Below are 14,678 nucleotides of genomic sequence, written 5' to 3' on the forward strand. Positions count from 1 at the left end.
CAAACCCATGGCTGACAAAAGTCATGACAGACTGTTGCACCTTTCCAGCAGCCATGTCACACTGCTGCCATTTCTTTCTTCCTTGGCCTCTGACACTGCTGAGGCCCTATCAGTGGGGTCTGTGCCAGATGAGCAGTGGCAGCATAGCAGGATGGTTGCTGGGGAGCTGCCCTGTCCTGTCTATTCCTCTGCGGCTCACCTGGGCTGTGCCCCATCTGCGCTGGTCTTCTGGGCCACTTGCTCACTCATCTGCCATTGTTATCGTGCTAGATTGCATGGATGCCTAATGGCAGCATAACATCCTTACAATTTTATTATATAGTTAGAAATGTATTGGTTCTCCTGGCAGAAGATTAGACCATGATGAATATGCCCCATCAACAGATTATGCAAATCAACCGCTCATCCTTTATTTTGTGCCTTAGTATGTTTTCATGTTTCCATCTTAATTACTCGGAACGTGATGTTATGATGTTGTATGCAACGCCCAGATACAATGCTGTCACGCATGACATTCAGGCATCATGCAGCCATGTGAGCCAGGAACACAGTGGCTCCTTCTCCTTCCGTGGAGAGGAAGCACCCCCTGGCCTGTGGCACTGGAGGCGGCAGAGGCAGCACCAGCCATGAAAGCCAAGCTGCCATGCAACGCCCGGGTGACGCATCTGGACATCACAGGTGACACCTGGATGTGGTATCAGCCCCCCATCTCTTTCCCAGATTGGTGCACCTGAATGGAACAAAGTCTGAGTTAGGATGCAATCTTAGTAAGATAAAATGGGATGCCACTGAATGTATCACTCATGATTCACACATTTTAAGTGTTTTCTGTTTGCACAGAGGAAGGTGAAAGAGTAAGAGTTTGCAATGATTTTATTGAAATCCTACTTCAGTTTGCTTATTACATCCATCATGTTTCCACTTATTGTTGTTCTAGGTTGCAGTGAGTGAAAAGGAACAACAGAACTTTCAGGACTAATTTCTGGACAAGTTAAATAGAGAGTCAATGTGAGTGCATCAACTTCCACTCTTACAACCATGACATGTAAAACTGAGCAGAGTGTAGTGCAACAAATCTGTGCTGTGGTTTCCTTTCAAGGTTATGTAACACGGAATGGAACTGATGGTAATAGTAGTGTGAGCCATTTGCTTTAAACATGGTAAATTCTTCAACCGTCATCCATCATAAAACAAAGTCTTCCCAATCTTTCCTTTGTGGTGGTGGGGACAGGAACAAAATGAAGATTCGACAAAATTCTATTCTGGAATTCACTACACTGATTCTAGCAGTGTTTCAGCAAAAGTGCCAATGTATATGACATTTAGAGGGTAGCACAAGCAATACTCCAGACTCCCACTTCTCATATGAGAGATCAAACAAGTCATCCTACAGAAGACAATACATATTGAAAACCATGATGGGCCATTGATCTGCAAGGAAAAGTCAGTTGGGTGCCACATGATAGGTAGGTGGAGCCAGAACAGGTTTTTAAATTCTTGTTTTAATGATGGTTTAACTATGACCTGTAAAAAATAGATACACAGAGCACTGTGTATATGGCAAGTTTTTTAAAAATTTATTTTTCAGAATACTTTTCAAATACAAATGACACAATCCATTCAGAAAGTATGACAAACACAAGAAATGAATACTGGAGAGGATATTACGCTTTAACACACTGTAGCAGTATTCATTTTGACAGTCAGAATCTTATCTTCCCTAAAATCTCTGGGCATACTGCACAGCTACCACCACTACAACCCAGCAATATACTTTATCAGGGAGCCTCCAAAACGTTTTCTATTTCACATACAGTGCCTTCCATTTACTCCACATAGGCTTAACGTACGCAAACAAAATACAGTAATTTGTCATAATAGATGGCAACAAATTTACACTGCCTGCTCTTTGTCACAAACAAGGAGTATACATCACAGGTGATAGAACATGGTCTTCATTTGCAGTGTTTATTTGTCTTCACACTGGGGGTAAAATGGGAAAGCCTCCTTTGTCTACTGCATTTTTCAAGTGCATTGGGAGCTGCTGAATTGTAACCCAAATTAATCACATGTCAGTTTGTAACACAATGGAACAACTCAAGACCACGTCCTGGTTAAGTGCTCGGAAATACTTAATTCTTCCTGACTACTGAACTAGAGCTGTGATTTTTTCCCTCTTTAGGGCTTCTACCCCAGTTCCCAAACATTATTCTTGTTCCTCTGGAATTTTTTCCAGACAAGAGACCCTTTTCCATCTACCAACATATCAAGCAGAGATTCTACACAGCAACCCGTAATGGTAATGCCAAGCGTTTCTGATTTCCAACTGAAAGGCTTGAAGCATCCATCAAAATATGATCATACAAAATTCACATTAACAGATGGAGGCTGCAATCCTTTGTACACTTACCTGGGAGTCAGTCCCACTGTACTCAATGAGTTTTACATCTGAGTCTACATACACAATATTACGCTGTTAATCTTTAATCCAGATTTAATGATTTGCACTACATATGGTTTAAAATCTCTCTCAAAACACAAGACTATGTAAAACAATTTAATGGTTAGGTTCTCGTGAGCTTAACACAATGCTTGAGTTCCAAGCTGACTTGTTTTTAGCTTAACAACTTTCTTTGGTATCAGGCTTCCCTAAGGCATTGTTTGATTTTTAACTAACACCAAAGTTTGACTTGACAGTGTCCCATATAAAAATGGTGTTCATTTCTTGAAGTCCACAAAATATAGGCTCCCATTTTGTGGGACATAATTCTTTGGGTAACTGAAGTTGAATACAATAGCATAATAAAGTCATTTTCATACATTTGCAAGACACAAGAAGTGGCACTCTCGGGAATTTAAGGTGACAGTCCATTGTTAACAAAAACTACAAGTTCTCCTAAGGCCCAAGTGACCGTCTTCAAAGCTACAGAACACAAATGAAAAAAATAATGTTTAACAGGGCAACAAACTGCTTTAGCAGATCTTACAAATTCAGGAGAACAATCTCAGTTTGATGCAAAAGCTTATGCCATTCAACCACTTTAGCAATGGGATAAGAAAAATGTATTAAACTGTACATGTAATATGAGGTCAGAAGAGATTGCTAGTGCTATGGAGGTTAGGAATGCAACTGAAAATGGTTTTACTCAACAATTTGAATAATTAAAGTGGGGGAGGGAATAGAAATGAACAAAAACAAAGAGAACAAAGAATTAGCACAGATTTGAAATCACACCACAAAATGTACTATCTGGACAGTAGCTTTTTTTGAGGAATATTTCTAATATAGCAGGACAATGCCACATAGTTGAATTTTGCATAGCAGCTCATGTGGAAACCTGAAGAATCGCTGGTGAAGTCTGCAGCATTCATGGAAAGTGATGGGTGAAAAGAGGTAATGTCTGCTAATAGTTCAGAAACTAAAGAAGTTCCAGGCATGTACACAATTAGGCTTTTTTACTACAAAAGTAGACAAAGCCTTGAGTGAACCTTAGGCAAAACTCACATCACTGTTATGATGCTTCCGCAAACATAAGATGGTATTTGATCAGGTAATCCACGGCACCTCCTCCCTATGTGGCATTAAAAGCAGTATGGTGTTAAGTTTTTTTGAGTCACACTTTAAGGTATCGTTATAATTAAAGAAAATAAAGTTGTGAATGTAAGATTTATGAGGAAATATAACAAATTGGTAAGTCCCATGATAGCTGGGATAGTTTCCTAAATGAGGTCCTAACCACTTTCTGGAACAGTCAAATAGTAGAAGTGTCCAAATCCTACACTGCTGATTAATATGGAAAACTCACAAGTGCCTTTCCTAAAACAATAGCTAGAGAGACCTGTCACCTTCTTCCTTCCCTCGTTAAACAGAAAAACTAGTTAAAATTATAAGACACATACTTGACACAACTGAAATGAGAACAATCTAGTAGTGCACAGTAAGAACATGCAGTTTCACCTAGCAATGTTTAATGGCATTTTAACTCAATCTCTTTTTAAAAAGAAAAAAGAAAACATTGCAGGTGATATTTTGATATCAAAACAGTGCCAGAAAAAAACACGATACATTATAAGATGCAGACAGTAAAGCTGATTAAAAAGTGACAAATTTAGAACATAGTATTTTCATTTCAGCTATCAGAAACAAAACCAGCTCAATGGTTCCATTCTACTGTATGACAAATACTGAGTAACAAAATTTCTGTTTTTTTAAAAATACATATTAAAGTAAATATTTTCCTTCAAGGAAAATGAGTTACTATAAATAAATTACAATACAGTGAATTTGCCTGAACTCACGTTGTTTCTGTCTTCCAGCCTTTTAAGTCAAATAAAACAGCATAAAAACAGTACATAACTCTAACAGGATAGTTGATTTTTTTTTTTTTTAATATAAAATAAGTTGTCTTCCGAGATGTCAATTTCACAACAAGGAAAAACCAAGCCTTGCTGCAGTCACTATTATAATATATATAGATGTATATATTTATATATGTTTTTGTTTACTTTATTATTATTTTTTTACAAAATGTGTATATTAATAGTCTTTGCACAACGATTTTAAAAAATAAACTTAACTAGTTTAATAACTTCATTTTAAACAGGCAGATAAATACTTCATGTTTACAAAGCAACATGTTAAACATCATCAGCCGGCAGAGGAGGTATGTTGATCCTTGGCCTTGTGAAGAACGCTATTTTCTCCCTGCAATTGGTAAGGGAAAATATTACACAGATATTTAAGCATCTACTTTTGCTGCTTGTGAGTTCCATATTAGAGCAGATTTAAGCACCACTTTTAAAACTGGGCATTTCAAGAAACTAAAGCAAAGTAGTATAACAAATAACACCCAAGTTCAAATTGTTTAACTGAATACTTCTGAACTACAAATCCTTTTGGCAGTTTACGTTTTGTGCTGCTAAAATGACAACTAAATATTTCCACACTTGTTCATCCTTCCACAGCACCTCCATGAGAGTAATATTTTTAATTTTGATCTACGTTCTCATGTGAAAGGAAACTTTAATATACTTCCATAAATGTAATAAATCAACTGTTTATTTCAGCATGTACATTTTAGTCACCTGTAACATGTTTATTATACATGAATGAAAAGGCAAAGCTACAACTGAAAAATGGCTAAATCTGTAAATGTGACTTCAGTGTTTAAGAGCGGCTGCATCCCAAATGTTCCACGTATTTTTTAATTCTTCCAAGTGCTAGCTCTCAGGATCTCTGTATTAAGGGGACCTATCATAAATTGTCTTAGGTCTACTTCTCACTGAGATGGTAAACCTGTGTCTGGGCTAGATCACTTCAGACTGAAAGTCACTACGAAACAAAAATCTCCACATATGAAGCTGGCATGTTAGGAAGAAGACAAGGCTACGCAATAAGTTGTATACTGCCTTCTCAGGGAGCTAACTCATTCTGTCAGTACCAGGATTTACAACTTCACAACGTAACCCCCCCCCCCCCCCGCTGTGCCACCCCGCAAATATGCTCTAGAGGGTTGGGGGAACCCCAAGAACAGGTTTAGGGGCACATAGAGTGGGGCAGGAGGGGGTAAAAGTTCCATTGTGTAAGTGTAGATCTTTGTGCTGTCGGAACACATTAGTTGGCTACCACCCTCAATTCTATTGAGTCCACCTGAAGTTGGAAGTTGTACAGCCCAGACACAGGTTGATCACCGTAATGAGAACTAGGCCTTAATCTGGAGATCCTGCCAATTCTCTGCTTTTATTTGTTAAATATTTAGACCTCACTTTTTCATTTAAACCCCCATCCCCTATACATACTTGATCACCTTCTGGAGACACAGTTCCATGATTCAAAAATATTTTTTGAATATTTTGAATGTACAAAATGCTAAAGAAAACATCCACTTTTAAAGTGTCTGGCTCTAACACCCTAAAACTACTTCTATATATTACTGTTATTCTATATATTACTGTTATCCAGAATGCAAAGCAGATATTAGATTTAGTAATCCCACTTGAAATCAAACTGTAGAAATGTTCAGGAATAAGCAGCGCATAGAGAAGAAACAAACACATAACAACTTGACTGAACATTTCAAGGAATCTGACATCCAGTACATTGGAATACATTTGAAAGGAGTGGGGTAAAACCATATTTAGTTTACACTTTACTTACCGGAAGGTCTGAACCTGAATAGGCTCCTTCTGGTTTTGACCACGTAGTTGGTAAACTTCTTTGGATGCCTTTTTAAGCAATTTTTCTGCTGCTTGTTGTTGACGATGTTCAAATTTGGTCTGCCTTGTCTAAAGAGGATGTATATGAAATCAAAAATAAGTTGTAAGAGGAACACTGGGCTTTGGATAAAAGCTCAGTCTTTTTCCTTGGACTGAAGGAAACCTCATTTGGATGACATCTCCCACTTTCTTCAAAGGCAGGGCTAACCATGCTACCTTGTAAGTCTTTGTGTTGAGAAACTTCCCTAACTTCTACATCACCTGCGTGTGAGGAGAAAAATCCTTCCTTGTACATAACAGGGATATACATTTTAAAATTGTTGTTGTTGTTGTTGTTACATCTTACCCATTCTTCCTTAAAAAGTCCCAGAGCAGGTTACAAGAATACAAGAATACAATATTAAGTTAAAATGCTTTTTAAACCAGTAGAGTGGATTCTAAATATATATACCTCAGGTTTCAATGGCCACTGTAGAGAAGCGTGTATTCAGCATATAGCAGAAGCTATACCATTATGAGATGGGGAGGGAATTCCATAATTTAGGAGCTGCTACAGAGAAAGCCATCTCCCAGGCTGATATTCCCTACACTTCTGAGGGTGGCAGAACTACCAAGGTTACCCTTCCATTAGTAGAGGAGCCTCCCATAAAACTACCTGTCCCAGGCAGAGTAAGATAACCAACCATTACACTTTGCTCTGTAACAATTTCACTAGGGCAAAGATCACAATTTTTAAAATGTTTAAAAACTGTGGAGCTCAGTTCCTTATATTGGAGCTTTCTGCATAACATAATACCCTTGAATGCAATAATCTGCAGGCCCCAATGTGCCATACCTGCCTCTCCGCTTCCTTCAGCAAGTTTCGGAATCGTTCATCCCGAAGCACCCAATGAGGCAGATCAGTCTGACCTCTAAGCTGGGCATCCTCCAGGCGCTGCCGCAACTCTCTCAAGATAGATAATTCGTCGTTCAACTGCCTCTGCCTTGTTCTGGAGGCCTGGAGATCCAGCTCCAGGTCTAGTGACGTCCTCTCCATAAGGTCAGCCAAAGATGATCTACAGGATTGCTGAGATATTAAAACAAAAATGTGATAATAAGTCTCCAATGCAAGCAAGCCTGGGCCTCTCCTCCAACCCCAAGATATTGTGCATTCTCCTGAAATAAACCAAAATATTAGGAAGCAATTTGGGCCAGTTTAATTGACACAGACATTGCCCCAAAGGGACGACTTCAAACCATGGTTTGAATTTGTGTGGGCATCCTTTCATCTTCTCATGGTCCACTTTAATCATATTTTGGAGTTATGTCAGCACTGAGAGGAACACGGCTATAGCTAACCTCCTATCCAATGTTATTTAAAACTATGGTTTGAGCTGTGTTTACAAACTATGTTTTTATGAGATTAATCCTGGTTATCTTTCGCTATAATAGTGTTGAAGCCAAATGTAATACTAAGCCATTGTTAAAGCAAATTATGCGATGGAGAAGGGAATTTACATGAGAGGAAACAGATGGGGAGGAGAATACAAACAAGGCAATGTCTTGGTAAACCATGAGCTGCAAGTTGTCATATTACATCTTCACAGTAGTGAGCCATAAGAATTCTAAATTTAGTGCTTTAAAAAGTGGCTGATACTTTCTAAAAAGTTAAGAATTGTATTGATCTATGTATTCTTTGCATGTTGGCTTTCCAGTACAGACTTTCTCTAAGCCCCAAGGAAGCTGAGTGCAGATTTTTTTAAATCCTGCTGCCAACATTAATCAAGGCTAAATCAGTAAATTCAACAGGAACATATTTAAAATTGATCTAACACTACCAACTATTTTTATAGCTGTTGCTGCAGTGTATGATCATACATGCAACATAAATTATTACATTGCCATATCAAACTATTCTTAATAGTATCCCAATGTAGTAAAAAAACCAAACCCTCAGCTTCCTTCTGTAAAAATTCCTCAGCAATGCAAAGCCCCAAATTTTACAGTCACAACTATACCTGCTTATAACGCAGCGTACGTCTTTCCAAAGTATTTCGGATAAATGGAGACTTTCTTGGCAGAGTAGAACTGTCACTGTCACTACGATATAGCTGATAGAAAAAAAGATACAAAATGGAAATTGATACTTTAATCTTTATTCCGGCAACACAAGTGAGACTTATCCATGTCAATTCAGGAGAAAAATAATAATCAGCCAACCAGTCAGACTTAAGTGCTGCCTTTGAGCCCGTCTACTGGGGGCCTTAGGTCTTTTTATTTTCACCACCTCTCCTTACCAAAACCCACAGCAACGTTATCTAAAAAGTGCATTTAAGAAAATACAGACATTAATACATACATTACCATACTCTCAAACGAAAGAATATGGGAACTGAACCTGACAGCACATACAAAGCAGTTATTGGTCCAGGTTCAAATGCAAGAGCAAATGCTATAGCATTTACAATAATGTTCAATTTTTAAAGTCACAGTTCCAGACTGCTTGTTTAATAACAATTACTACTCACTCGGCAAACATACTGACTTCGTGCACCAGGTGAGAATGTCTGTGAGCGAACAATGGTGCTACTACGAACAAAAGCAGACCCACGGGATCGACGGCCAGTTCTGTTTTTATGAAGCAAAGCTGTTTCTTCTGTGTTGGTCTCCTTATCTACCTAAAATAAGAATCGAAATTTCAAGTGTTGCAAAGGCTTATCTTTTCATTCAGCTTATCATACAAGCATTTCCAGAGCACTCTAGAGTATAGCTATTTATGGTCCAGCACCATTATAAAAATGACTTGAGCGTAATGAGATCCATTATAACAAGTTGCAAATCTTCAGCCAAAACTAAAATAATAATAATAATAATAATAATAATCTATAAATACAACACAGAATCATAAAAAAGTGTTAACAGATTATCTGTGGCAGTGACATGCAGGCCAGAACTACCCCAAGAGATCAGGTTAGTTAAAGGTCTGAACAAACAGCAATATTTACAGGCTTATAAAGCTTCGTCCCACTGTAAGACAAACAAAAGTACTGAAGGTTAAGGGAGAAGAAAATGAAGATGTATCTTGGAAAGAGATCACTGGCCTAGCCCAGTTAAGGATTAGCAAAAACTGGAGCAGAAAGTACAATTATTTCTACTTGCCTTTAGAGGTGGAGGCGGGACTTTTTTAGAAGTACACTGATCTGTTTGAGGTGCAAGCATATGACTGTGTAATGATTCACTGCAGTAAGACTCTGGGTGAGGACTAGTCTGCATACAATTACTACATCCACTGTCAACTGATTCTGCTTGCCAGCTTCTGCAGGAAAAAAAATACATCAAGCAATGAAATTTGGTTCCAGTAATTAATTTCACGCTGCCCTTTTGCATGTTTAATACAGTGCAAATACTTCCAGAAAACTAGCCCCACATGGCCACTGCTGCTGCTGTTCTATTTTCTTATGAATCTGTGAACACCAGTCCCCCCAAAAAAAAAAATTAATGTGAGACACAGGATCAGCAACAATAATATTTAAAAACTACTTCAGGTTGCTCTAGACGTGGTGTAAGTGATTATGTTACGATTCTAGAAGAAGTGTTACATGAATACATATTTCGGTACCATTACTGATCCTATCAAAGTTTTGCATTCTTGTAAATTAAATGCCATTAAATGCCAAGTTTTGCATACCCAAATCTGAACTAAGAAATATGAAATTGGGTTATGTATGCTCCAATATCATAAAACAGCTAATGCTTACATCTAATAGCTAACGATTACAGATAAATGACGTATAAGATTCGATACATTTAATATCTCAACAGAATCACACATAAATTATTTTAAAAACTTACGTTCTGTCTTAACCCTTTTGAAAAAGTTACCTCTCTGACACAGCTTCTAGCTGGTCTTCCTTTTGCTCCATCTCTAGAATTTCCTCTTCTGTGTACTCCAGTTTTACTCTCTCCTCTGCTAATTCTCTCTCCACAGCTTCCAGTTGAGCTGTGGTCCTAGCTAAAAGGGCAGTCACAGCATCCTAGAATGGAAATTGAACTTAGAATCAAATGAGAGTCATTTTCCTAGCAGAAAAACTGAAGTCAGCCTTTCGAAGGAACAACAATAATGACTAAGTTCAAACAAAAGCACAAAGTAGTTTTGGTTGGAAATTTCTCTAAAACCAAAGAGTAGCATTTTGGCTGAATTCAGAATTTTGACATGCTCTCAACAAATTAAATTAGAACTGAAGTACTGTGGTGTGAAGTAGCTCAATTTTTTCACAATAATCCAAACATGGCTAGATAGTTGGATATGGAAAAACACAAGCATGTGTGCAGTTGTGGTGTGTAATCTATAGATCAATTAAAATGAAATAATTCTATTGATGAGAATAAGCTCAAATGCAAGTATCTCTCAGCAGATCCAGGCATATCACTGTTTCTGTTTATTGCTGTTGTTGTTTCAACCATCATGGCCATAGCAACCACATCATCATCATCATCTACACTGCTACAGTATTGAAGAAGCACTGACTAAAATATGCCTTTATATGAAAATATACCAAAATACTACTACCTCTACTATTAATATACTACATACAAAAAGGTTACATACAAAAAGGTAATATACTACATACAAAAAGGTTAAAAAAGAATAAGACAAAATATATATTACAATACAAATGGTTGAGAGACCTAATACATTTAAAAGCATCCATATGAATTTTAAATGGTATCATCCAATTAAATCATTGCAATTTACCCTATTTAGCCTCAGTAAAATTTCTCCTCTGAATTCAGGCATGTGCTATATGCATTTTGCTCACCCTTAACTTTCAGTATCAAATGTTATAAGAACATCTTTTGTATCACACACAAGGAAACATACAAGAGAAACATGTTCAGAAAAGCTCAGATACAGCCATACCATTTTCATTGTAGCTTTGTTTTCGAAAATCTGAGAAGCATTTTCTTCACATTTTGGTCTGTCTTTTGTCTGCTCACAGTCTGAACCAGTGAATATCTGGATGGGGTACCAGTGAAGTTGCATCTCATTGGAGCTCTCATAGTCAGCTAGGCTAATCTGAGCAATGCCCTGGGAAGACATTGAAGCAAAATGAGTCAATACTCATACTACTAGAGAAAACATTTGCTGTCTACAAGGCTACTTATTATAATACAAAACACTGAAGAAACAGCTGAGGACTTTTAGTAGGGCATTCTGCAAAGATGCCTTAATTTTTATTTTTATTTGAATACACAGCCTGGATAACTCAGTTGTTTAGAGTAATAACGCCAAGGTTGCATGTTTGATCCCTGTATGGGATAGCTTCATATTCCTGTACTGCAGGGGGTTGGACTAGATCAGGCATGGCCAAACTTGGCCCTCCAGCTGATTTGGGACTACAATTCCCATTATCCCTGCCCACTGGTCCTGCTAGCTAGGGATGATGGGAGTTGTAGTCCCAAAATAGCTGGAGGGCCAAGTTTGGCCATGCCTGGACTAGATGATCCTCAGGGTCCCTTCCAACTCTACAACTCTATGAATCTGTGTCCCTTTGCATATGATATACTCTGATATGTTCTAAGAGAGAACAGGAATGTCCTAAAAAGAGGATACTGTGTTCATGACCTGTGAAAGGCTCGGGGGCTTTACATATTGAGAGAAGGTTTAAGTAAATATACTTGCTATTGTTTGGTAAGACTGTCTCCCAAGCATGTGGGAGAAAAAAGGAGGTGGAGGGAATAGTTTCACTAACATCTACTTCTAAGCTGAATGTTTCCTGTCAGTAAACCAGCAGGGGGCTCTTTCTTAATGCAAAGTTTAGCATTAGGCCTGAAAAAAGACCAGTGAAGTATTGTAATATTTCAGGGAGGAACACCTTAAAAACCAGAAATGTGACCATGCAATCCTGCAGCCACTAGCTCACTCCAGACTGTAAGCCAAACCACGGTTAAGGCAACTTAAATGTTGTTAGGCATGATGTTTGAACTGATAAATATTCATGTATGGGGAAAAAGAGGAGCTATTTTGTATTTCCAACAACAGAGCTGAATCAGTTTAAGAAACAGTAATACAATGTGGAACTTTTATTAGCCAGTGGTATGACTATAAACCAGATTTTGTTTTAGCTGGCTGAGTATTGTAAATGAACATCCATCATAGCCTAAACCAATGACATCAACAAATCAATCATCCACAAAAAGGGAATTTATCTTGATGATTAGATTAAATCTGAGACACCTTTGAACACAGGAATATGAGAAAACTGAAACCACTTTTTTCATTTACAATAGTTCGGTTTTCATGTAAAACTAAGCCAAACTATGGCTTAGAATGAACAACTAAGTGTTCTGGTGCACATTTAGAAAACTGTGTCCAGTTCACGTCCCCCTCAGTCCTACTGCTGTGAGAATAAACCACAAGCCCGGGTGAAGTTTACAGCAGCACACTTGCTCATTCAACGAAGTCATAGTTTGTTAGGCTTAGTGATATGTGGGAACCAGACCAATGTAAAGGAACTCATGACACCTGCTTTATTTATTTTTTTACAAAAAAAGGCACCCCTTACCAACAATTCTTCTTGCTGGTGATGGCCAACTGAACAGATATAAAGCTGTAGTGATTTCAGCTTCAAAATATTTGAATGTACAGGAATCTGGAAGACTTCATTCAACACTAAGGGAGTTTGGAATTCCAAAGCTCTGGAGCAGTAAGTGGTTGATGTGCCCGACTCAAGAGATGGTAAGTATATCCTCACATGTCTGAGAACAGGCAAAATAAAAGTCACAGCAGGTAAACAGAAGCAGTAAGATATCATTTTAACTTCCTAAATAAAATTGGACGAAGCATAATTTTCATTTTTCCGTCCCTGATCATTATACTATTAGTAGGTTAACTTAAAACAGACTGAAAAACTCTGTAAACCTGTGCATGTGACTCAAATTTGTGGAATATCTACACGTGAATACTAAAGGTTCAGAAGCATAGACTTCTTAAGCATTCACAAGGGAATGCTGGTGAATAATCTATAGATATACATCAGCGTTTCCCAGTTTCCCTGTGTTTGTGGACATTTATCTGGGGCTGTCATTGCTTATCAAATATCCTTAACACTGTAAGGCCTGCACTGGTGAGTGTGCCCTCAGCATGGTGCCACAAATGGGCAACTGCACCATCCTGGCACAATCTCCTGCCTGTGGCTGATGCAGCTGCCCCCACATCAGATTCCCAGTACAGTGTGACTGCTTGCAGCCACCGTCAGTCACTAACCTCAGCCTCCCCATCCCCACAAATATTTTACCCAGCAGCAGCATTTATTATTAAATCCCAGCTGGTTCTTGTCTCTGTTCTGCAGTGGGTGGGTGCCATTTTAGATTCACCAAGGTGAAACTCAGGCATCCCCTAACATATGCCTAGCCATGCCAATCCCTGATTCCGCCCCCTCTACTAATTCATTGTGACATAAACTTGTTATTTGATTAATAGTATCAGCGTGTTTTACTTTTTGAGTCTGCATATTTTACTGCTTTGCAGAGTTTCTTATTTCTTTCTTTGTTAAAATCATGTTGTGAGAGCTGCTTTGGCTGCTCCATAATGGGACAAAATGGTAGTTTGTAAATGTATTTAATTAAAAATAAATATATTAACATTGCTTTTCGTAAGTTTTCTGGAGTTCATCGTGAAGTGAATGAATCACTTTCTATTCTAAACCCCAAGTAAGACAGATGTGTTGTATTCTGACACTTGAAGGAATGGAAAGCAAGAAATCAGGCCAATGTAGGTATTTCAACTTACATTTTACAGCCTTCCTTCACAGCAAAGCCTGTGAAGTTCTTGAGCTGCAACACATGGACCAGGAGACACTCAGTCGCACTGTCATGCCTGAAAAAGAAGTTCTCAATTAATTGGTGACCCAATGTGTGGTCTATAGGATACAAAGACAAAACATGCAGAATCACACATGTAGCACAAATTTTTTTATCTACCAGAGACCCTGGAAGCTTCTGCTTTTTAAAAATAAAATAAAATAAAATACAAAAATGACAATAAAAACATACTATATGACTGTATCATAGTGAATTACTGACAGAACTATACTTAGTAATAAAAACTAAGGAAGATGACAAAAAACACAACATTCCATTCCGTTATCACATCCCAGAGCACATACAACAAAGACATGAAGATCAAGAAAATATTGCTCACATCTTACCATGAATAAAATTGCACATAGGTCTCTTGAAACTTGAAATTCCAGTCATCTATGAATAAAACCCACCTCTCAATAAACTTATTAGGTGCATGTCCTTACTGGATATGTTAAGGACTGCCTGATCCCTTATCTTGTGACCCAAACACTGAGATCTCAGGAGTATTCTGTTGGTGGTTCCCCATGGCTCAGATACAGTTTGGAAATGCTAGAAGCTGTGGGCCCAAGCCTGTAGAACTCTTTCCCAAATGTGATTAGATTGGCACCACCCTAAAT

The 14,678-nt window shown here is 38.1% G+C and overlaps 1 protein-coding gene across 4 annotated transcripts in view; it reads right to left on the bottom strand.

Annotated features, from left to right (window-relative positions):
* Positions 1–1,556: 1,556 nt before the first annotated feature.
* The window catches only part of WWC3 (WWC family member 3), a 57,818-nt gene continuing 44,696 nt past the window's right edge, over positions 1,557–14,678 (bottom strand). For 2 of the 4 annotated variants that reach the window (XM_083437433.1, XM_083437431.1), the window contains exons 15-24: positions 13,988–14,074; positions 12,762–12,954; positions 11,117–11,284; positions 10,078–10,229; positions 9,355–9,511; positions 8,724–8,873; positions 8,214–8,306; positions 7,052–7,282; positions 6,158–6,285; positions 1,557–4,705 (exon numbers count right to left, since the gene is read on the bottom strand). In XM_083437433.1, coding sequence (XP_083293559.1) covers positions 4,639–4,705; positions 6,158–6,285; positions 7,052–7,282; positions 8,214–8,306; positions 8,724–8,873; positions 9,355–9,511; positions 10,078–10,229; positions 11,117–11,284; positions 12,762–12,954; positions 13,988–14,074 — 1,426 coding nt within the window. In that variant the 3' untranslated portion in view covers positions 1,557–4,638. Of the gene's footprint in view, positions 4,706–6,157; positions 6,286–7,051; positions 7,283–8,213; positions 8,307–8,723; positions 8,874–9,350; positions 9,512–10,077; positions 10,230–11,116; positions 11,285–12,761; positions 12,955–13,987; positions 14,075–14,678 lie in introns of all 4 variants that reach the window. The other 2 variants (XM_083437432.1, XM_083437434.1) reach the window with 1 other exon arrangement.

The sequence above is a fragment of the Podarcis tiliguerta genome (assembly GCF_965153285.1).
Source record: "Podarcis tiliguerta genome assembly, chromosome: 4".
Lineage (NCBI taxonomy): Eukaryota > Metazoa > Chordata > Lepidosauria > Squamata > Lacertidae > Podarcis > Podarcis tiliguerta.